The sequence below is a fragment of the Perca fluviatilis genome, chromosome 5 (assembly GCF_010015445.1).
Source record: "Perca fluviatilis chromosome 5, GENO_Pfluv_1.0, whole genome shotgun sequence".
Classification (NCBI taxonomy): Eukaryota; Metazoa; Chordata; class Actinopteri; order Perciformes; family Percidae; genus Perca; species Perca fluviatilis.
Genome location: NC_053116.1, coordinates 33,757,166 through 33,780,234, shown reverse-complemented (window position 1 = coordinate 33,780,234; position 23,069 = coordinate 33,757,166). Strand labels below are relative to the sequence as shown.

At 41.0% G+C, this 23,069-nt stretch overlaps 3 protein-coding genes across 4 annotated transcripts; 1 reads left to right on the top strand and 2 right to left on the bottom strand.

Annotated features, from left to right (window-relative positions):
* Positions 1–24: 24 nt before the first annotated feature.
* slc35c2 (solute carrier family 35 member C2) lies at positions 25–15,583 on the bottom strand. Of its 2 annotated transcripts, none has more exons than XM_039799666.1 (10): positions 15,473–15,583; positions 14,161–14,364; positions 13,755–13,905; positions 13,438–13,501; positions 13,225–13,297; positions 7,370–7,538; positions 6,901–6,984; positions 4,114–4,289; positions 2,423–2,552; positions 25–1,984 (listed from the first exon to the last, which is right to left on the bottom strand). In XM_039799666.1, exons 2-10 carry the CDS (start codon positions 14,269–14,271, stop codon positions 1,842–1,844), a joined length of 1,101 nt encoding a protein of 366 aa, XP_039655600.1. In that variant the 5' UTR covers positions 14,272–14,364; positions 15,473–15,583; the 3' UTR covers positions 25–1,841. The 2 variants fall into 2 exon arrangements, with proteins under 2 accessions (XP_039655600.1, XP_039655601.1); XM_039799667.1 differs by lacking the exon at positions 15,473–15,583 and adding an exon at positions 14,770–15,222.
* Positions 15,584–15,630: 47 nt separating this feature from the next.
* Positions 15,631–16,452, top strand: taf13 (TATA-box binding protein associated factor 13). Its single transcript, XM_039799669.1, has 2 exons — positions 15,631–15,702; positions 15,842–16,452. Exon 2 carries the CDS (start codon positions 15,843–15,845, stop codon positions 16,215–16,217), a length of 375 nt encoding a protein of 124 aa, XP_039655603.1. The 5' UTR covers positions 15,631–15,702; position 15,842; the 3' UTR covers positions 16,218–16,452.
* A 790-nt stretch (positions 16,453–17,242) lies between these two features.
* Positions 17,243–21,414, bottom strand: tnnc2 (troponin C type 2 (fast)). The gene is made up of 6 exons (XM_039799668.1): positions 21,259–21,414; positions 20,009–20,060; positions 19,388–19,531; positions 18,860–18,974; positions 18,619–18,755; positions 17,243–17,878 (listed from the first exon to the last, which is right to left on the bottom strand). Exons 1-6 carry the CDS (start codon positions 21,259–21,261, stop codon positions 17,847–17,849), a joined length of 483 nt encoding a protein of 160 aa, XP_039655602.1. The 5' UTR covers positions 21,262–21,414; the 3' UTR covers positions 17,243–17,846.
* Between the last annotated feature and the right edge of the window lie 1,655 nt (positions 21,415–23,069).

The window sequence follows — 23,069 nt, the reverse complement described above, 5'->3', positions numbered from 1 at the left end:
TTAAGAAATAAATAAAAAATAAACTCTTTTTCACTTTCACTTTATTTCTTAACGTATTGCCACAATGCTGCGTTTTACAGAAACACTGTCAAAAAAAGTGTACTTCTTTTAATCTCAAGTACAGCTAAATAATCACAGATTAAATTTTAGATTTTGAAAAATAGCTCTTCAAAAGTAGTCTTCTTGACTGCTGTGACATTAACAAGGCACATTAAGGTACAGCCATTACACATCTCTTCAAATAATGACAAGAATGGCTGGAGAACGTTACATTTAGATTCAATAGTCTCCAACCTTGTACCTCATTACTTGAATTTTAATTGTCCAAATATCAAGACATACACCATATCATGATGCTCAAAGAGCCTTTCTGGCACCAAACCTGGCACTAATTAACACTTTGGACTTTAAAATTAATCGGCAACTGATTTGATAATCGATTTATGATTTAAGTGATTTCTTAAGCAGAAAGGCCTTTTTTTTTTATTTGCTTCTTGAATGTGAGGGTTTGCTACATTCTTTGTCTTATGTGATAGTACCTGAATATCTTTGGGTTTTAGACTGCTGGTTGGTCAAAACATGCAAACTGAAGTCAATTTAAATTTTTTTATACCAAACAATTATTCAATTAATTAAGAAAAATGTATAATAATGTTGATAGAAAACGCTGCCTGACAGACCTCATTGATCTATCTGTATTAAATTGTATTGTTAGCTTTGTAAATTTAGCTTACAAAAGAAGCGCAGTAAAGCCATCTGCAAAAAAGGGAAACTGAGTAACTAAATGACAAATCTACTATTAATCCAGTTTAAAAAAAAAAAAAACTTAAGGATGTCAGGCTACATTCTTAAGAGAAAGAAATTATGTAATCTGAAATTGGGTTACCACTCATCCCACTCTGCATTACAGGGATACCAGGACACTTTCAATTATAGTAATTTTTTTCTAAACCACTCTTGTAAGCTTATTTAACAGTTTCTACATTTGTCCTTTAGAATCCTAACAGCTTATTCTGTAGTCACCAGTGCCAATTAACATAATGCATATGTACTGTACTGTATATAGGTATACAAAGTAGGAAGATATTCCCACTGTTTGACAAGTATCTAGCAAAGAAAAATTACCCATTACAATGTCAAAGTATCCCTTTCACACCCTCTCTCTCATCATACATCATACTTTGTTGACACTTAGATGTATTAGCTACATTTTTTAAGCTTCCCGAAGGCAAACGATCATAACTTGTGTCAAGTCCACAGTTAATGTACAGCTACATAATGAGGCTGTGGCCTGAAGACATGATCGGTGGAAGAAAAAAGCTGAAGAGGCTACTCCCTCTTTTTGTTTCCCTTGCACGGCAAGCTGGATTCTCGCCATATCACAAGATCATGCGAAAATCGCAGGATCACGTATCAGACAAAAATCCATCTTGTCAGGCTTCAAGTAAAAGCGTTTGGGTCCGAACAGCTGTGAACCGCACCAATCAGCGCCCGCTACTGACAGCTACGGCCGTGGTTTACGTGTGTGCGACGGTTCGTTCAAAACAACAATGGCGGACGCGTTAGACAGATGGCTCATCCAATCACCTGCCAGGTATTGTTTGAACGTGCCAGTCCTTTTCCACAGTTTAACAGTTTTCAATAACGGCATCTCAGATGGTCCTGTGTAACAAACCATCCGGCTCGTCGGGTTCTCTTTTTGTGGCAGGGTGTCCCAAACCTAACAGATTTTGGGCGCTCTAAAGCTTTGACGTCACTGTTCAAACCATCTAATGGAACCGTTGTAAAGGAATCAGTAGTTTGACGATAATCTAGACTTCAGTGGCCCGTATCCTGTGATGTCAGTGAAGAGGGATTTCTTGTTCCTCATCTTCGTCATTGTATTCAGCAGGCCAATCGTCTCTTTCGTCTTCCTTCTGCCGCAGTAATGGCAACTCAAGCTCTGGGCTCTTACTGTTCAGCTTCCTTAAAGATGGTCCCTTATCTGATGGAAAATATCACAAAGAAAATAGACATTGTCAACATTATCCTCTCTTCTCTAAGTGCCCATCCACTGAACATTTTAGCTTATCGTTACTTGACGTATGTGCAGAGTTTGACAATAGACTAATATTCATCGGCTGAAGAGAAAAAGTTTCTCCGTTCACCTCAATCTAATTTTAACGTGTGTACATACAAGCAGGATCACAACTAGTTTGGAAGCCAATCACGCTGCAGTATGTAACCTACACAAGTGTAATGTGGAAACAGCAAATAATGTTTTCGCACATTCGATTCTGGATTTTTTTCGAGGGAGAAAGAATATATTGGTTTATGGAAAAACCACATTGTTATACTTGTTTTTTGTTATATTTATTTGATTGACTCTTGATAGGTTATTGCCGATGTGATTTTTAAAAGTATTATGAACAATAACACTTACTTTTGGAATAATATGTCTTCAGTCCCACATGCAATGAAATGCCACACAGACAAATGGCAAATCCCAGCCAATTAAGCATGCCCATTTTGTCTCCCATCAGAGCTGCTGCCAAAAGCAGAGTACACACCTCCTACAGGAAAACAAAACGATAAATGGAATTAAAAAAGGACGTATTAGATAGGTCTGAACATAGTCTCGCTTTAGCAGATCTTCCTCCACAGCGCTGTTCAGGAGGGTCTGGCTAGTCCACATAGAATTCCGGGACGGGAGAAAAACATGCTCTGGTTCATTGGCATTTCTTTAAGCCAATCACAATAGTCTTGGGTGGCGCCAAGCACTGGGAATATGCAAAATCTGCAAAATAGCCTCAGGAAGGAACTTATGTTGGTGGAACATATGTACGTTCAAAGGTTGTTTTAGTCGTGCAAACAGAAAACTCAGATTGGACAGATAGTCTAGCTAGCGGTCTGGATTTACCCTGCAGAGATCTGAGGAGCAGTTAACCATAGTCCTCATAAATCCACCGGAGTTTAAAACTCCAACACAAACAAAACGGAAGGAGCGGACATCCGGTAGGGGTGGGAATCACCAGAGGCCTTACGATAAGATATCATAACGATACAATATTATTGTGATTTTGAAGATATTGCAATATTCATATATTGCAATTTATTACCTTTTTTCCAACTTCAAATCTTTCCCAATTTCAAATTATGTCCCCAAAAGAAAACTTTGTCAACATCTGTTTTATCTAAAAAGATACATTTCTCTGTTTGTTCATCTCACTTCAATTTTATTGCTGCAAAATGGGATTGTCAAGCAGACAAACTGACCAACACACCTATAATAAAAGATCGATACTTGGCGTCTGTGTATTGATAAAATATTGCGATACTATGCTGTATCGATTTTTCCCCCACCCCTAAACATCAGGCTGAAAAGTGTGAAATCCGGCGGAATATCCGACGCCAATGGAGCCATCCCGGAAGTGGAACGTCGTGGATATAGACTAGTCTGAACAAGACTGGAACACTGCAGCCAAACTAGGCTCTACAAAGATGTAATGCTCTTTATGCAGCAGAAAACAAAGGTGGTTGGTTATGGAAATGAAAAATGGAGGCAACAGCAGAGCTACTAACCTGTTAACCCTCCGGTTGTCCTTGGGTCAAATTTGACCCATTTTCAAAACGTCTCTATACCAGAAATTTTGGGTTTCTTACAACCAAATTGTCAAAAAAATGATGTGGATGGTTCCATGCAACACTCTTCACAAGTAAAATAAATGATCATTCACTACTTTCATTGAATTTGGGCGTTTCATTAAATGAAACTGCTGGCCTGGTTTTATATCATTTGAAAAAAAAAAAATTCTAAATCGATAAAAGAACAGCTGGAAAAAGTGACAAAAACGGTGTAAAAGGCTTCAAAAACATTGGGAAAAGCGACAAAAGTGTCGAAAAAGACGACCAAAACATTGAATAAAAAAATTAATAAAAAAAAAAATAATAAGTTGCATGGTTGCCAGGAAGACAACACAAGGGTTAAAGCATGCACAATTAGATCAAAGTTGACCCAGAATCTTAGAGCTTAAAATGTGTGTATTGGCTTAGTAGCCTCCTCATAAGCACCAATGAATGAATGGCTGATTCAAAAAGAAAGTCATACTACACACAATTACAGAATTATAGTACCTTAAAGATCCCCGATATGGATAACGTGAGGCTGGAGGTTCGGGAGACGAGCAGGAACTCTGAGAAGCCTAAACCAAAGGCCAGTGAGCCGCCTATACTCAGTGTGAAGACTGAATACAAGAGAGGCGACAGCTCAGTCACCCGGAATAGCTTTTCTGAGGTACTGAGGCTTAGCCCTGGAAACAAGACAGAGAGGAGAATCTACAATGATGTTTCCATGGGTTGATTACATGTCATCGGTTATTGTTGTTTCATATTCCAGGATTTCCAAGTCCAATTAATTGTAGCACTTATATTAAAAAAAAGGCTTTCCCAAAGAAAGGTACAGCACTTGTTGTTTAAATGACACTGCTAGCACTGTTTGAAACAGCAAGGGATTACTTATAAACGGGAGAAGAAAACAAATCTGAGTGGAAAGAGTTTTCGTTATCCTTTACTTTTTGCAAATAACGCAGGTGTGGATATTGGGACAGACTCTGGCCCAATCCCAAAGTCCGGACTCACAGACTGACAGACTTTGGTGCGCGTTCTCGCGAAATTCGTAAGGGCTTAGGGTTGTCCCAATGTCGAATTTCAAAGGGCGTGAGGGTTTGAGTACACACTTACCGAGCCCTTTCCGTGAGTCTGCATCGATGCAGACTTCACCAAAGGTAATTACCCACAGTTCAAAGCATTGTGACGTTTACCGCGGAGACCATAGGGAAATCCGGAAATTACAAAAGGTAAACAACAGCACGCCTCACGACCACGGAACAGACCGACCTGTTTTCCAGCTTGTAATAATGTTGGGTCACGTAGCCGTCTCCTGGGCCTTGGCCGTGTGGAAAGCAACAAACTTAAAATGAAAATTCCCAAACCGGCAAGTGTCAGCAACATCTTTGTTATTAAACGTCGCCAAGTTAACATGTGATCTCGTGAAGTGCTGTCCCAATCCCATTTCTACCTATCTGAGCCCATGTGGCCTCACTTAGTACCTGAGATCAATTAAGTCTGTGAGTCTTTAGTCCTTAGTCCTCAGGGCTAACTTTGGGATTGGGCCATTATGTTGACAATTAATCAGTTCAATGAGGAAAATTACCTTTGGTCTGTACAGAGGGGTCTATGACATCTTTCATTGAAAATAACCTAATATAACATAATTAGGGCTATAGAGTTTTGTTTACTGCAGTGACAAGTTATGAGAGAGAGTGAGGAGGTCAAACCACAGTTTAAAGGGGTGATAGAATGATTATATAGGGTATTTCACACTGTTCCTTATGGTCTCCTAATGGGGTATGTAACATTGGTTGGGCTGAAAATGGCCTGGTTAATATTTTACTGGCCCTTATGCATCCCTGTGTTTTGGCCCTATTTGTAACAAGAGCTTTTCTTCCAAATATGGTATGGTCATGAATATTTAGATGAGCTGGGCGCTGATTGGTTGAGCGACTTGCCGCACGCAGACATTAGAGCCGGCGCTGATTGGTTGAGCCGAATCCCCAATACACATACATTAGAGAAGCGACAGAATCTCATATTCCAGACACTGCAATGTTTCATTACCAAATTCACTTCTGAGACTTTTTAAGCCGGAAATCAACTATATAAAGCTGAAATATGGGCCGTTTTACAAAAATTGATGGCTAATTGCAAATTTGGTAAGACGTGTCGGACTTTAGTAGCTCCACACAGTCTGGACGAAAGCGGCAGCCGCTGGGCTCCATACCCAGGGCAAAGTCACCCTTTGTGGATACTGCATACGGGGCTCCAGCGCCGCCGGCATAACTCTAATATATTTACGGTTTGAATTTCGTCACGCCACTTATATAACATCATTCCCCAATGTCTTATAAAGCTAACCGTGTCCGATTTGATTTTAAGGCATTTTTACGGACGCGAGGCGTCTTTGTAGGACGAGCAGCTGCTTGCTAAATGTCCCATTCATTACAATGGGGAAATACCTCAGCTAGCTAGCTACACTGTCGCCATAACTAAATTATATTTACAGTTTGAATTTCGTCACGGCATGAATATTACAGGTTCCTTAAGGTCTTACAAAGCTTAGCTAACACTTGTCCGATTGATTTTTGTGAATGTCAGAGTTAGGAGGAGGCTAGCTAGCTCTCATTGATGGACTCCATCTCACCGTGGCTCTATCAATGAGACTCGCGGACAAGAGGCGTTTATTTCCCCGATTGTTTGTTTAAATAACTCAACACACATACCCATTATAAGATTTACTGGAACCTGCGGGCTGCGGTAAAAGATTGCGGGCGTAACAAGCTCGCTGACACTGCGGTCAGGGCGGCGATGTAGCAACCCAGGCAGCACCAACACCGGCACTAAACTCCGACACACAGTCAGAGAAGATTTGCAATTAGCCATCCATTTTCGTAAAGCGGCCCATATTTGAGCTTTATATGGTTGATTTCTCGCATAAAAAAGTTTCAGAAGTGAATTTTGTAATGGAATAGCAGAGATCTGCGTGACCTAGCTAGATTCAGAAAACTACCTGATCTCAGGTCAGTTGTGTAGCCTATGTAAATGTTGGGGCGTGACCGTTCTCTTAATACACCCATGGGCTGACAAAGGTTCCGGTTTTTGGGAGGTTGACGTCAACTTCCAGCTTTGTTGGGATTCGCCCGTTTTCAACGGCAGTTTCAAAATATGAGATTTTCATAGTAAAGGGGTGTCAATGGGATTTTGAGCTTCTATGTATGTCCTATTTACCCACCGAACTGTCGTTATTCAACTATGACAGGGTAAAATCGGTTTTGCATTCTATCACCCCTTTAAGACTATACTCACCTTCATTATACAGGAAGAGGGGGAAGAGGCCAAGGAACATGAGAGGTTGTAGGTGGTACATAGTGTCTATTGGGTTCTGAAGGCCTGGAGGGAAGTGGAGAAAGTTTCCAATTAAAAAAAAAGAAGAAAAAAAAAATAAAATCAATTCCTCACAGTTATACTAAAACATAAATAAACACAAGGTCAACATGACTATTCAATGTAGCGATTACTCATGATAGGGGTTATATTCTAAGACTAAAAGATTTGTTTTGCAGCAAAGATATGACATATATTATGACACAACTATGAAAACGTACTAAACACTCACTGATACAAGTAATCAAAATCTGGTGCAAATATTCAAGGTTCCACCAATCAGGACATTAAAAAGAGAGAGAGAGAGAGAGAGAGAGAGAGAGAGAGAGAGAGAGAATATATAAGTGAAATAAAAGTAATTTGAATACATATTCAGTAACTCAACACTGACCAAGCTCTGCTTTCTGCATGAGGACCTGAGTGAGGGTCCAGCGGATCCCGCCTAGGAAGGACGCCAGCAGCACCATGGTGAAGCCCTCCAGGTTGAACTGGGTTGACTCAAATGTAAACATAAACAGACCACTGGAGATCAGCAGGACCACCAGGATCAGGAATGGGTTCTGGTTGAAAGGGACAGAAGAGAGAGACCGTGAGAAACAGCAGGAGAAAAGAGCTGAAAATGAGAAATGATGAGAAATCTCCCAAAAATAAGACAGGGAATAGAAAGTAACACAAAGAAAATTGAAATAAATGGAAGATTAAAAAAAAGGACGCTGGTGGATAGAAATAAAGATTGACCAAAAAAATAAGTGAAACCTCCAGTAGTGGAGTGTATTAAACGTTTTGCATTCAAAATTGTGTGTGTTAAAGCTCTAGTGCTTAACTTTTTTATATTAATGAATGTCCGTTACATTCAAGCCATTGCCAAATGAGTTGCTACAAAGCTAATTTAGACTACCAGCTCCACACAACTCTCTCTGTATTTCTCAATATGGCTGTGCTCAGAAGATTTTGTCATTCGGTGACTTTCCCGTGCAGAAGCTTGAGTGAAGATAATCACCTCTTCTGAAGAGTCCATCATGTTTTTTTATTCTTGGTTACAAGCAACAGCGTGGAGGAGGCGTGGTGCGCGCTCACAGAAGGATTGTATCATGTGGAGAAGCAGTGGCAGCAAAAACTGTCCTGTCCTGTTAATAGTGTCCTGAGGAGTGTCCCGGGACAGTCAGACACTGTCCTGTGACTTCCATGAGTGTACAGGACAGTGTCTGACTCTCCTGTAAACTGAACTGGACACTCCTCAGGACACTACTAACAGGACAGGACAGTTTTTGCTGCCACTGCTGCTGATCACGTGGACACTCTTGACAGTTTTGTTGTCATTACTTAGAATTCCTCATGGGGGAGACAGAAACTACGCACTATAGCTATCAAATGAACATACTGCTCAGATTTTTATATCTATTTCAGAGCATTCCAGTTTTCCCCTCAAAATCTTTTTTCAGATTCGTTGAGAGGCATGGGGCGCAGTGGCGATTAGCCCTGCTCAATCTGCTACTGCTGGTACTATTACTGGGCGGAAGCCCTACAAAAAAGTGTTTAATGGATTCAGGTCCCAAATGCTGACTGGTGCCAATCAGAAGCGAATAAATGCATATACTGTATCGTCATCACTCCCTAAACAGAAAAAAATTCAATCCGACAGATTTGTCTTTTTATAGTCCCATGTGGTAACCACATCTTCCTCCCAGGCCAATTAGATCCTGTATTTGCCCAATTGCAAAAGGCAGGCCTCAATAAATTCAGTGGCCTCTACATATTTAAAGCGTAACTTTCTCCAAAATGCAACCTAGTGAGTTGAAAAAGGAGCCTCATATAAGAATGACATTTCCTCCTAAGGAGTCCATTCATTCGCATTCAGAGATCGACTCTTTTTGACTGGCAAGACGGCGGCGAACGGAAACACCAACAGCTAAAGTGAGTTGTTCAAAACCTTTTTTAGTAAACTCTGTGTACACAAACAATGTTCTCAATGCTCGAGTTCATGTGTAGAGCCCCCGGTGATACTTCGAGCAAAGTTTCAAGTTGTGTCAGTCTTCTTAGTGTTTTAAAAATAGTGATTTTGATGCTATCATAGTAGTGCCCCTACCACTCCCATTCAAAAGGCCATTTGACCAAAAACGAAAATATGGTCAATCTTAAAAGTGGCGCTTCCGTCCTAATTATGCTTTTAAACAAAAATGTTTGACTCGGGTACATTCACAAAAAGACCCTAGGTTGCATTTTGGCGAGAGTTACACTTTAAATTACAACTCTCAAGCCTTTTTTCCAGTTTTGTCTCTTTGTTCGATCCATTAGCCCATCCTTTCTTAGTCTATAGTACCGCTAACTGCTGACTGGAGCCAATCAGAAGCAAATACATGCATATACTGTATCATCATCACTCCCTGAACAGACAAAATTTCAATCCGACAGTTTTGTCTTTTTATAGTCCCATGTAGTAACCACATCTTCCTCCCAGGCCAATTAGATCCTGTATTTGCCCAATGGCAAAAGGCAGGCCTCAATAAATTCAGTGGCCTAAATTACAACTCTCAAGCCTTTTTTTTCAGTTTTGTCTCTTTGTTCGATCCATTAGCCCATCCTTTCTTAGTCTACAGTACCACTAAAAACCGTTCCCTGCTAATGGTTCTAATCTGGACCCCAGAATGAATAGCCATGGTGAGTGCAATCATTGATGGATTTCTTTGATTGTTCAGTAGCGATCAATGTAAGATAAAACCTTTTTCATAACTCTCCTAGCAACAACATCTAATGCGGGCATGTTTTTTCCATTAGAGAGAGCTGTTCTTATATCCTGTGTCTGAAATATATGTGGCGAGTCGACCAGCTGTTAAAGTGGAGTTCATCATTGCTAAGTGAGCTCAGGTGCTATTTATTTAATAAATGATAGCAATCCGCCATGGAACAAGCGCGCCTCCTCTTAAAGGGAATGTGAGATGACGCTCTGATTGGTTTATTGCACGTTACGTCCAAACCACACCTAGCTACTTCAGACCAACCCATTTTAGATTTGCGTCGGGCGCACGAGTCATTTATCCCGCCGGTATAATAGCAACAGCAACAGAGATCCGCCCACAAAGCTACTTGCGTTTCACGTTTGATACTTGAGTTTCAGATCGTTAAAATTGGGCCCCAAGTGTGTAACTTTTTTATATTAACGAACGTCCATTACATTCAAGTCATTGCCAAATGTGTTGCTACAAAGCTAATTAAGACGTTCAGCTCCAAACAACTCTCTCTGGATTTCTCAATATGGCTGTGTTCAGAAGTTTGTGTCGTTCGGTGACTTTCCCACGCAGAAGCTCAAGTGAAGATAATTACCTCTTCTGAAAAGTCCATCATGTTTTTTTTAAATCCTCTGTGTCCTCCTTTGTTACAAGCAACAGCGTGGAGGAGGGGTGGTGCACAATTACAGAAGGATTGTATCATGTGGAGAAGCAGTGGCAGTAAAAACTGTCCTGTCCTGTTAGTAGTGTCCTGAGGAGCGTCCCGGGACAGTCAGACACTGTCCTGTACAATGTCCTGTGACTCCCAGACACGGTCTTGTGACTCACAAGTTATATTATATTAATGACTGTCCGTTACATTCAAGCCATTGCCAAATGAGTTGCTACAAAGCTAATTTAGACTACCAGCTCCACACAACTCTCTCTGTATTTCTCAATATGGCTGTGCTCAGAAGATTTTGTCATTCGGTGACTTTCCCTTGCAGAAGCTTGAGTGAAGATAATCACCTCTTCTGAAGAGTCCATCATGTTTTTTTATTCTTGGTTACAAGCAACAGCGTGGAGGAGGCGTGGTGCGCGCTCACAGAAGGATTGTATCATGTGGAGAAGCAGTGGCAGCAAAAACTGTCCTGTCCTGTTAGTAGTGTCCTGAGGAGTGTACAGAGAGTCAGAGACAGTTTTGTTGTCATTACTTAGAATTCCTCATGGGGGAGACAGAAACTACGCACTATAGCTATCAAATGAACATACTGCTCAGATTTTTATATCCATTTCAGAGCATCCCAGTTTTCCTCTCAAAATCTTTTTTCAGATTCGTTGAGAGGCATGGGGCGCAGTGGCGATTAGCCCTGCTCAATCTGCTACTTCTGGTACTATTACTGGGCGGCAGCCCTACAAAAAATAGTTTAATGGATTCAGGTCCCAAATGCTGACTGATGCCAATCAGAAGCGAATACGTGCATACTGTATCATCATCACTCCCTGAAAAGACAAAATTTCAATCCGACAGATTTGTCCATTTATAGTCTATTTATAGTCCCATGTAGTAACCACATCTTCCTCCCAGGCCAATTAGATCCTGTATTTGCCCAATGGCAAAAGGCAGGCCTCAATAAATTCAGTAACCTCTACATATTTAAATTACAACACTCAAGCCTTTTTTCCAGGTTTGTCTCTTTGTTCGATCCATTAGCCCACCATTCCCTGCTAATGGTTCTAAACTGGACCCCAGAATGAATAGCCATGGTGAGTGCAATCATCGATGGATTTCTTTGATTGTTTAGTGGCGGTCATTGTAAGATAAAACGTTTGCGCAATGGGTAAGGGACATGTTGTATTTTATAAAATTTGCGAAAATAAGGTATTCTGTCAAGGGGTCAGCTGACAAATTGATGTCGATATGGCAACCTTTCCTTAGTCGTCTTGATGCTTTAGCCCCTGATGACTTTGTGGCTGAGTGAAGATGTTGGTACATGCAGCTAGCAGTGTTGGACGTGTAGTACTGAACTGTCTGTTGATTATATCATGGCATCGTTTATTGATGTTTTTTATTTCCTGCGCTATCCTTATGCATGTCTGTGCCCAATGTGCCCTGTACACCAATGTAAATAACTTGAGTTCATGTTTTGTAGATCTTGGTTTGTTGGTTTGGTTTGTTTATTTACTTTTGTTATCTTATTTTATTTATTTACTGTTGTTATTATTTTCACCATTGCTTAAGTTGATTACCCTCTGATGTTTCCACGGGTGGGGCGAGGGGGGTCGGTATATATGAGCCCAACGTGTCCTCATGGTGAACTGTTAATTTGCTGTAACAAAACTTAAAAAAACTGTTAAAAAAAAAGTGGAGTTCATCATTGCTAAATGAGCTCAGCCACTATACCGCTACTTATAAGTGTACTCGCAGATGTAAAAACAAAATGACCTGAGGCACTTTTCAGTCATGAGCAAGCTGTGCTAAATTTCAATGGAGGTAAAGGTTGGATTAATTTTACTGCCCAGGGGAACACAGCAGCATGCTGTCTAACCACTCACTTTCACTGTCGCCTATGCAGCAAATTTATGATGAAAAATGTCCTTCCTTCCTCTAATATAGCAATAATACATTTCCTCAAAGTTGCTGAACTTTCTGTTCTTTTTGTATGGATCCAGAAATCAGAGCAAAAGCATTTCCTTTTGTATGCACATATAGTCTGCATGCCAATAGCATTGACAGCAGTGTTGTAATGTAACAAAGTACAAATACTTCACTACTGTACTTAAGTAGAATTTTTACATATCTGTACTTTACTTCGTTATTTATATTTCTGGAAAATTTTACTTTTAAATAAAATGTATACTTTTACTCCACTACATTTCCCCTAAGCATCTTAGTTAATTGTTACTACAAAATAAAATCAGAAGAAATTTATTACACTGAAAAAAAAGGAAGTTTGGCAAATCATTGCTCCTAAATTGCCAAGATAATGCACGCAAAACATAGGCAAAAACTAAAGAAGAAGAAGAGGAGGAGGAGGAAGCATAATGACTGATAGTGTCATGGAAGCACCTGGTGGAGGCTCTGCCGCCATGGTAACAGACGATGACCACCCCGACGACAGTGGTGATGAAGATAACGTTACACACCTTTGGCCATAAAGTTCATAATCAAAGTTTTTTTTTTTTACTTTTACTTCTAATACTTAAGTATATTTAATATCAGAAAATTGCTATGGATACTTAAGTACTGTTAATATCAGATACTTTAAGACTTTTACTCAAGTAATATTCTAAAAGGAGACTAACTTCGACCAAAGTCATTTTCTGGTAAGATACTTGTACTCAAGTATTGCTTTTGAGTACTTTATACAAGACTGATTGACAGTATGACAAGGGAGCATAAATCAGGAAAAAACTAATTATATAATTTAGCGATGACAGAAATATGTCATGCAACTGTTAAGATGGTTTTAGTTTGGGTGTTTTAGTGTGGTCAACACATTATTTCCACAAATGTTTGAAAAAAAAAAAGGTCACTCACCGGCTCCTCTAGTTTAAAGACCAACGAGAAAAAGAGGATGAAGAGCACTGCTGAAGACTTGGTCATGGTGTACCTTGAATGACACAAGAAAAAAAACACACAAAAGAATGAAACAATCCAACTGGTTGAATACAATATTGATAACCTGAAGTCTGTCAGTTCATATTGCAGTTGTATCCTCTATTAATAAGGATACCCAAGCAAAAAACTTACAAGCTAATGGTGATGAAGAGGAAGCTCCAGTTGGAAAGTCCAATATCCAGTGCTGTTGCCAAGGCTAGGTAATAGGGACAGATTTAAGACTTTAAGACAACAAACTACCTTGCAATAGATTGAAATTATCTTCAACTATTCCCTCAGGTGTGATGTAATGTTTGTATCAATATGGACTTCAGTCAAAGTACTGTTCACTGAAAGCTTAGTCAGTGAACATGATAAGAGCTGACCATCAGTCCCTTTTCTAAAATTCTCTATTCTCTGAATACACTGTCCTGCATTTAGTTAGGTAAAACTCTCCACTAAAATCTCACCTGTGGGAGCCACTTTACGGATGTAATCTGTCCAGCTCAGAATGACGCGGGGTTTCCCTGTCCAGCCCTGCATGGCCCTTCGTGTTAGAGCGGACAGACAGAAGTTGATGGCGAGGTGAACTAACGTCATGAAGAGGGGATAGTGGAAGTCCTGATAGAGAGAAACAGACAGGGTCAACTTAGATGGCCAATTGGAGGTAGATTGTCTCAGGGTTTCCTCAGGGTCCTGACTCCTGAGACACTGGGAGATGACCTACTTAATACCTCCCCCAAGACAGAAACACTACAGGTTAACCTAGTTTGAGGATTTCCATTAATCACCCCAAGGAAAACAGTGCATGCCCTGTGCAGAGGAACAGTCTTCGTGCTGAAAAATCAATAGTGCTTTAAGAACTCCTTTACTTACCTTCATCAGCCATTTGTTATAGAAGGTGATGCCTATAGAGAAGACATAGTAAAGGAGAACTAATCCAACAGTGCGAAGCCCCCGGCAAAGGAACTGGACAGGGCACGCCATACAGGGATAAGTTACTAGGTTGTGGAAAAGACAGCTACTGTAGAAAGGTCATCTCCAAACTGAATCTGCACCGCTTCCTATAAAAGCGGATTGCTTTAAGAGAGGGAGAGATGGACAGTCAGCGTGTGGAGGGGAGAGAGAGAAACAGGGTTAGGATTTGGTTGCATGTGTGTAACGTTACAGCTAAACAAGTAGCTAGATAGTTAGCCTGGTTATCAGAGTTATATAGACAAGCCTGCTGCAATAATAGCTTAGTTAATGCCAACATTAGTGTTAGCTCAAGTTTGACAACCATCATCAGCTAACTGTTAAACCACGTCAGCTAAGTTAGCTAGCGGTTAAGCCACTGTTAAGATACCTGATGTTAACCACAGTTAGCCAACATATATTTAAACAGGAATTTAATGCGTGTACTATTATTAATTAAACAGCCTCGGTTAACATTAGCTAGCTGATGAACTGACCAGTAACGTTAGCTAAGATAACGGTGGCACTCACCAGATTGTTTGGCTAACTTTGAGAGGTCCAGTTGTTTGACGTTACACCAGCTTGCTATGTAAAGCGGTATTGTATTCGACATAGGTTAATTAACGCTAGCCAACTCTATAAAAAATAAATAAGCAGTCATTTCTTGACATAGAAGGTACGCTCCATTAAGCGTTCATATCCCTCGCCTCCTGCAACTACTGACAGTGCGCTCCCCGTTACGTGTCATTTTCGTAAGGCGACACCCACACACTGAACTCCATTGATCGTTCTCTCGACTCAAAGTGGCCGTGTTTATTTCCCCATCTACAAAACATATTGCATTATAACTTAAGACCTTGTTTGAAACGGTGTGGACCATTATTTAATTCGGCATTCACATAAGTTAGCCCACCCAGATGACTTTTCTGTGTTGGCTGTCATTCCTCGATACCATCCCCATGGAGTTTTTTAAAAACTGAAACTAAAATAATAACGTTACGCACAAAGCGCAAAAAAAAATATAGTGCAATGTGGGTTAATCAAGTGTAGACAAATGCGAACTTAGCTAACGTTAGTGAATTTACAATGTAGCTAGGCGGTTATCCACAGGAACACGAATATGTTAAGAATTGTCATCTTTTTAAATTGAATTTGGCTTTATTTTTCTCCAAACATTACAGCGCGTGTCAGCAAACAAAATGACGTAGACACATGGCTAGTTAAAGAAACCTACCGTCAGTCATGGCTGAGTAACATGCAAACTTTGTGGTGTGACGTTATAGCTATTACTCGGGGTGTAGCATGGTGTAGCCTTCTTATATACTGTCTATGGGTGTAGCTAACAGTTGAAGGAAAATAACCGCAAGGGGCAGTATTTTTATTCTTTTACAGCAAACGTTTGTTCTCCCGAGGCGGAAGTCAACAGAGCCCCCATCCTGTTGTGTTCCTGCGCTAAGCTACAAGGTAACGGTTGTTTTCTTTTGCTCGAAATTGTGTGGCCTGTTTAACTTCGCTAGCTAGCATTACAACACATGCTTCTGCTCAGCGGCAATGGGCTTGTAATCGCTCCTAAATTCACCAATTTACCCATGTTTTTCACCAGAATGGCGGATGAGGAGGACGAGACTGGCTTCGATGAGGAGTTGGATGACGGATCCGGCGGAGTAGATGTCGGCCACGGGAAGAGAAAGAGGCTCTTCTCCAAGGAGCTCCGGTGTATGATGTACGGATTTGGAGACGACCAGAACCCGTATACTGAGTCTGTGGATATTCTGGAGGACCTGGTCATCGAGTTTATCACGGAAATGACCCACAAAGCCATGTCCATCGGACGCCAGGGCCGCGTCCAGGTGGAGGACATCGTTTTCCTAATTCGCAAGGACCCCCGGAAATTCGCCAGAGTCAAAGACCTACTGACCATGAACGAAGAGCTGAAGAGAGCCCGCAAAGCTTTCGACGAAGCAAATTATGGCTCATAAAAACCGCCTACACCTAATTTGACAGTTTATTTCTTTTAATTGCTGTTCAACTGAATTGTTCATTCGCAGATCTGTGTTCTTGAGGATTTTGTTTAGCCTTGACTAGCTGTCCAAAGTCAGTTTTTTTTTGGTGATTTCATACGGTGGTATATGACCGTGACGAGAATGTCAAAGTGTTACCTGGTGTCATGCTGTCTGGGACTGTCTCAATAAAGGAACTTACATAGTGTTTTCATTTGCCCAGTCATTAATGTTAATTGCAGTACCACAATACCCAGAAAAGACTGTTCCTTTAGATCTGTACAGTGACATTTATGGCTCAACTGTTAACACGCTTTAAGTTGCATCATCAAACCATAGCTCTTAAAATTGTATATGACTCCCGAAAGTGTGCAGCCACAGTGTCTTCCTCAACTTGGTACAGTGTTCTAATGACTAGAGCTGTAAACACTATAGTTGACTGTCAGAAAAACTATGTTGATAATTGTTTTGATTAATAATAAAAAAAAAAGGAAAATTCTCTAAATCCAGCTTTTTCAATGTTTATACTTGCTGTTTTCTCTCGTGTTCTATGACTGTAAACTGAACAATTTTGGACAAAGCAAGACAGTTACAATTGTCACCTTTTTTACACTGGGAAAGTGTGATGGAAATCTTTTACTATTTTCTGACATTTTATAGCCAAAATGATTAGTTGATTGATACTGAAAATAACCGTTGGTTGCAGGCCTAATGACATTTGAAATGATTTGTGACAGCAAGTTGTCTACTGAATTTCACATGCTTAAACCCTGATTAAACTGCATGATGACATCTCTTAGTCTCAGTCAGGGGGCAAGCCAGCAAATCTGGGCCTGAAAAAAAGTTTGGTAAATGCCCTGGTGAAGTAATCATGGTGGAATTTTTTTGTGTCCTCTCCTGATGTGAAACCCTTCAAATATGCATATTGCACTGACAGCATCGATACTTTACAGTAGATGTACACAAAATGTACTGATGACAACAAAACTGTCTGTGGACAAAAAAAAGAAACAAACCGATTTTATTGATATTCCTCAAAACATTTTTTACACAGACCATAAATATGACAGACCAGCTACAAGTGAGCATGTGTTAATTCATTTATTCTGTTCAAGCAAGTTTCTTCTTTGCACAGTAATTTGGTTGAATGAATTGGTCTAAGCAGCAGGTAACAGGCTGCCATTCTATCTAGATCTACATCTAGATCAGAGCTTTACCAGCAGGTGGTTGGGGGGGGGGGGATCGCTGATGACACGCTACCGCTGCATGCATGCCACATAAAGGTGTGTGCAGTGAATTTCCCCACTGCAGCCTTGCCATCCTGTCACGGGGTACAGCGTCAGCGCAGCATCCATGGGCTGTCTGCATTCACAAGCAAGCTAGGGATGAGTGTAGCCCCCCCAGCGACCCCCGCTGGGTGCCCTAGCTGTCTGTTGAGGATGTCTTAAGGATGGAGAAGCGAGGCAGTGAACCAGATGGAGAGGTGGGAGGAGAGGGAGTGTGTGGGGTGGGTGGAGGGGAGTTTGAGTGGGTCATAGGGGGGGTCAGATGCGATCAGAATGGGGGGTTCACAGGGAGGAGGAGGAATGTCCATGAGTCTTTCAGGTTTTACTGCACATTCTCCATCATCTTGAGGAATTCTGGAAACGAGAAGAGAGATGGGGCGTGTTATTGAGATGGAATGTTTCAGTTAACATGATCATCATATATACCTAAAATACCTCAACAAACTGAAAATGAACTGAATCCCACAAGGAGTGTTTTTTTCACAATAGTAGCTCAACTAAAGTCTTGAAATGTCTCTTATTGAGGTTGTTGTCATTGGAGACGAGGCTTAGAGGCTGAAAACTATTTATCAATTCACAAAATATACAAAAAAAAACAACAACCAAGAAGCTGGCATTACTAAAACCTCCTAGTACAAGGTATACTATAGTAGTAGTTCCCAAACTTTTTTTATGTGAAGGTCGCCTAAACTGACACAAATTAGACCACTGACCCCCATTTAATAAGATTTCCTTCCAGGGTCCCAAATGTGATAGGATTTTTGCTTTAAGATGTCTTATTACAGAAAGTGTATGAGACACATGACCATCATTCTGTCAATGGGTTACTTGTATTAAAAACGATTCCCCTGTTTGCTAGGGACCCCCGTGGAACCCCCTCAAGGACCCCAGGGCGTCCCCAGACCTTACTTTGGGAACCACAGTACTATAGTAGCCTACAACAGAAATAGGAATACTCTGTGGCTGCTAAAAATATAAAATCTTAAATTACCACAGTGCCACAGACACTCCCTAATGGATATTAAATAACTGGCAAAGTCACGTTTGACCTAACACGTCCATCATCATCATCATCATCATCATCATCCACGTACCGTCATAGTCCAGCATGCCGTCGGCGTTCTTGTCTCCATCCTTCAACAGCTCATCAATCTCATCCTCTGAGATCTGCTCGCCGGTGCTGCGGATGATGAGGGCGAACTCCTCTCTGTCGATGTAGCCGTCGCCGTTCCTGCACAAAAGACAGACATGTATGGGAACAAATAAGTATAACATACTGACATTTCAGGAAAGGTGATACTAAGTGAACCACGTAGCCTAATAGTGTGAACGTACTTGTCGAATACACGGAAGCACTCTGCCAACTCTTCCTCGCTCTTGCCGGCCTGGTCCTCCTTTAGCAGCCTCACCATCATGACCAAGAACTCCTCGAAGTCGATGGTACCGCTACCTGAGTGTAATAAAGAAGCCACATAACTGATTAACTATGGTCAGCCCGACCAAAGGCCCAAGGCCCTGCGTTGCTTGTGGGACACGACAGTGCGCTCGTCTTTGCGCACACTTTTACGCATGAACCACAGTTACAGAAAACACTGGAAATAAGTCATCCCAGAATGTAAGGATTTTGTACAATTAAAAGCAAAACCAAGAATAAAATTGCCTGCTGATTTTGTATTTAGGGTCGGCTAGGCGTGTATCACAATAGATTGCATTTCATAATGTTAGATAGGCTACTTGGTTTATTTGAGCTGATATGGAAAACCTATACAGTGCCAGAGTCGTGTATTGCCTGTGCGTAAAAACACTCATTACGCACAATAGGCGTGCTGTGTTGCTGTCAGAGATACATTATCCGTTGCTCACCGTCCTCATCGACCTCCTCGATGATCTCATCCAACTCCTCTCTTGTCGGGTTCTGGCCCAGCATCCTCATCACCTGACCCAACTCCTTGGTGCTGATATCACCGCCACCGTCGGTGTCGAACATGTCGAAGGCGGCTTTGAATTCTGGAGAAATCAGAGTCGAAAGAATGTGGCTCGTTACTCAAAAACTGGCCTAATTTCTTTGCATCGATTACTTGGCTGTGCCTACACGTTTTAACCTGGAGCAGAGGGACATTTGCGCTACATAAAATGAGCCTCTGCATTTCTATATACAGCCAGAAAAACAGGGGCAATCCACCTATGCATAACACGTTCTATCAACGCTGTGGTATTGTGCTAATCAAAAAAACATGGGGGCCTGATTCCACGCAGATGATCGAAAATTGTCTGCCTTTTCTACAGGAGCTCGTTCTATAATCATTCTAAAAAAATAATGACTCGTCTCAATTCACCTTGATATTTAGAGGTGTGATTATTGAAAACAACTAGGCCTTTTTTTATAACTGCTTTATCATTTTATAAGTAATCTGTAAACATTACTGGTTCCTGGACAAAGTAACGCTATTACTAAAGTAACGTGTTACTGTAGCCTGTACTCACCAGCCAGCATTTCCTCGCTCAGGTAGGAGCGGGCCTCTTGTTGAGCGTCAGTCTGGAAGAAAACAGGGGCCATTCTGTCACTTCATCATTTCCTACAGGCTTCATTGAGCATCCCAATCAAAACCCTATATATTTCTGTACCCTTTAAAACCCTGAAGAGTATTTATTTGTCCTTATATCTACCTTATATAACCCTATATTTTTTTTCTACTGCCACTTTTACAACTTTTAGCTCTGTACCTTTTGTTTTTGTTTTTTAATCTATTTATATGAACTTATTTATCTCATGTATGTTGTCATTTCTATCTATGTTGTTTTTTCTTTAATGTGTTTTGTTTTAATACCACACTGTAAAGCATGTTGAGCTGCATTTAATTGTATGAAAGGTGCTGTACAAACAAAATTATTATTATTATTATTATTATTATTATTATTATTATTATGTGGTGAGCCTGAAGTCTCAAGGCAAGACGACACCATGGTGACAGTAGCAATCACCATGCCATATGATCCGTTTAAAAAAGAATATTACTAATAACACTCTAAATGTTTAAAATATCAAATATAAAAATGTAAGTTCAAACTATAATAATACCAAGGGTGAGTAAAAACAAATACCATTGCGCACATATCATCCATAAATTTAGGATTATTCTAGAAATATGATTGTATTTTTACATAACTGTATGATTGGTGTTGGTGATAGTACCATGCTGCTCCTCAAAAGGATTCCTGAGCTTGGTAAAACTGAGTCTGGCTATTTCAGGCTCAACACATTAAGCTCGCTGTATAAGGCGTGCAGACACTTAATCCTTGGGAATTTGTCGCCTAAGCAGAATCTGCACCTTCCCAGCTGACACCCACCCAGCTCCCCATCTTAACTCTCCACCAGGATCAGGCATATTTACCATAAATAACAGACTTAATTATTATTATATTATTACGCATTTATTATGAATTATATTAAAATAAACTAAAATGTTTACTCTAAAAATGTAGTATTTAGAAAAAAAGAAGTCAAATTTAACAATTTGATTAGAAGCCAACAAATAAACATCCAATCCTTATGAGCAGAAGGAAACATGCTTCTCAACAACTCAGCAGATTGATTTTTAAATTATCGTATGCCTTTATTACTCAATCAATAAACCTCACATGCTCTCATTATTATGGTTTAATAACTAATGGCTGATTGACCGACCAACTTGGAATAATCCATCGGGTCATTTGCACAATTGCACAAGTCTTACCATGTTTGTGGATTAGCTTTTCCCCCCCAAATATCCAAGGAAAAGAGAGAGGCCAAAAGGAGTGGTCAATCCGCGTGCACCCCAACAGAGAGACTAGACGTCAAGTGAAGATTCAGACACACTTTAAACGGGACAGCCAGGTCCCGCCCCCTGCCTCTCACAGGCCTCCAGATTTAGTATCCTGAACTTTTAGGGTTCTGGGGCCACGGCAAGCCAATCAGGCTTTGGAGAGGAAAGCTCTTGTTTCTTTAAGTTGCAGGGTTCAGAATGTAACAGATGTAAACCCAGAGTTTTTGTGATCCAGCTCAAGGTAGAACAATCCAGGGGAAATAATGGAGATGCAAAATGAATGAAGTTTTGGGGAGAATGCAGAGTTGCAGAGAATATTTCACTGTGTCTGTCTCCTGGTTTGTTTTGGGAGATGATCAGAGGTAGGATGTGATGAAGAACTGTGACATTCTGTAAAAGAATTCATACAGATAAACAAAATACACTTACAAAAATCCAGAGAATGCATTAGGTTACTCCCTATATGGCCCCAAAGCAGCTTTCAGTCATGATCGCCTAAAATAACCACACTAAAATATAAACAAAATTGAAAAATGAAATAATAAAACTATAGATTTTGCAGAATGTCAGTGCACACTGTCGATTTCTATTTAGGCCTTGTAAATAGAAGACAGTGGATGGGTTCTGTGAATCTGGGCGTGAAACTCAAAACCGGGAGAAAAATGCTATGGAGTTGGACCTCATCTCACCCAACCCCCACCCGTCTCTGCCTCCACCCCCTTTAGCCGTGAATAGCTGGCAGATTTTAGGCTGAGAGAGGACAGGGACGTGTGGCAAGCCCCTGATAAACACAAACTGATGCTCCTTATATGGTGGGCGGTTCCTGAAGGGAGGGCCCGAGGTGAGAGACAGGAGGGACAGGAGAGTAGGACAGGATGCTGAGGAGTGGAGCAGCCGTGAAGAAAGGGGAGGGATGGGGGGCTGCAGGTTATATACCCCAGGCGGCGCAACTTTCTTGCGTTCCCAAGGAGGAGAATTAACTCATCTGTTCTGTGACTGCTTCAAAGCCTCTAATGCTGGCCGGCTGCTCGGCTTCACCTCTCCTGGTGGGGATGAGCCACATTGATTTCTGTGCTGGGATACCACTACTTGAAGATCAATGACAGAGAGTTGCTGACAGACTTAGGCGGAAAACAAATTGGAAGAGATTAATTTAAATTAGATTACTGAACTTTCCTCAGATACAACGGTTCTCTAGTGTTGAATGAGAAAGGATACGATGGCATACAGCACCAAATATGCAAATATGTTTTTTTAAATGCAGCTGGAGGCTTGTTTGAAGTTGGGACTGGATAGGAGTAGGGAGATAAGACCAGTTGTAGCTGAACAAAAATGTGTGTGTGTGTGTGTAACGGTAGGATGTTGTCAGTGGTGTAGAAAGTACATGTGCGTGTGAATCAGCGTATATGATCACTTTAAAGATTTTTTGGGGGGATTTTCCCTTTATTATATAGTGACAGTGGATAGACAGGAAAGGGGGGGGGAGGGGGGGGGGGGGGGGGGGGGGGGCCCGCGCGCGGCGGGGGGGGGGGGGGTTTTGGGGTGTTGGGGGTGTGGGGGGGGGCCCCCCCCCAATAAACACTTTATGAGTGGTGCGGTACGTGCGCTGTGTATCTGAGAGTAGGAAGGCCAGACAGACAGTTGTAATGTGGAAGTCCCAGAAAAAGGAACAAAAGAATGAAACAAAAATCAGATGAGATAAGACATCCCAGGCATGCATGGCAGAATCATTTGCAAAGATG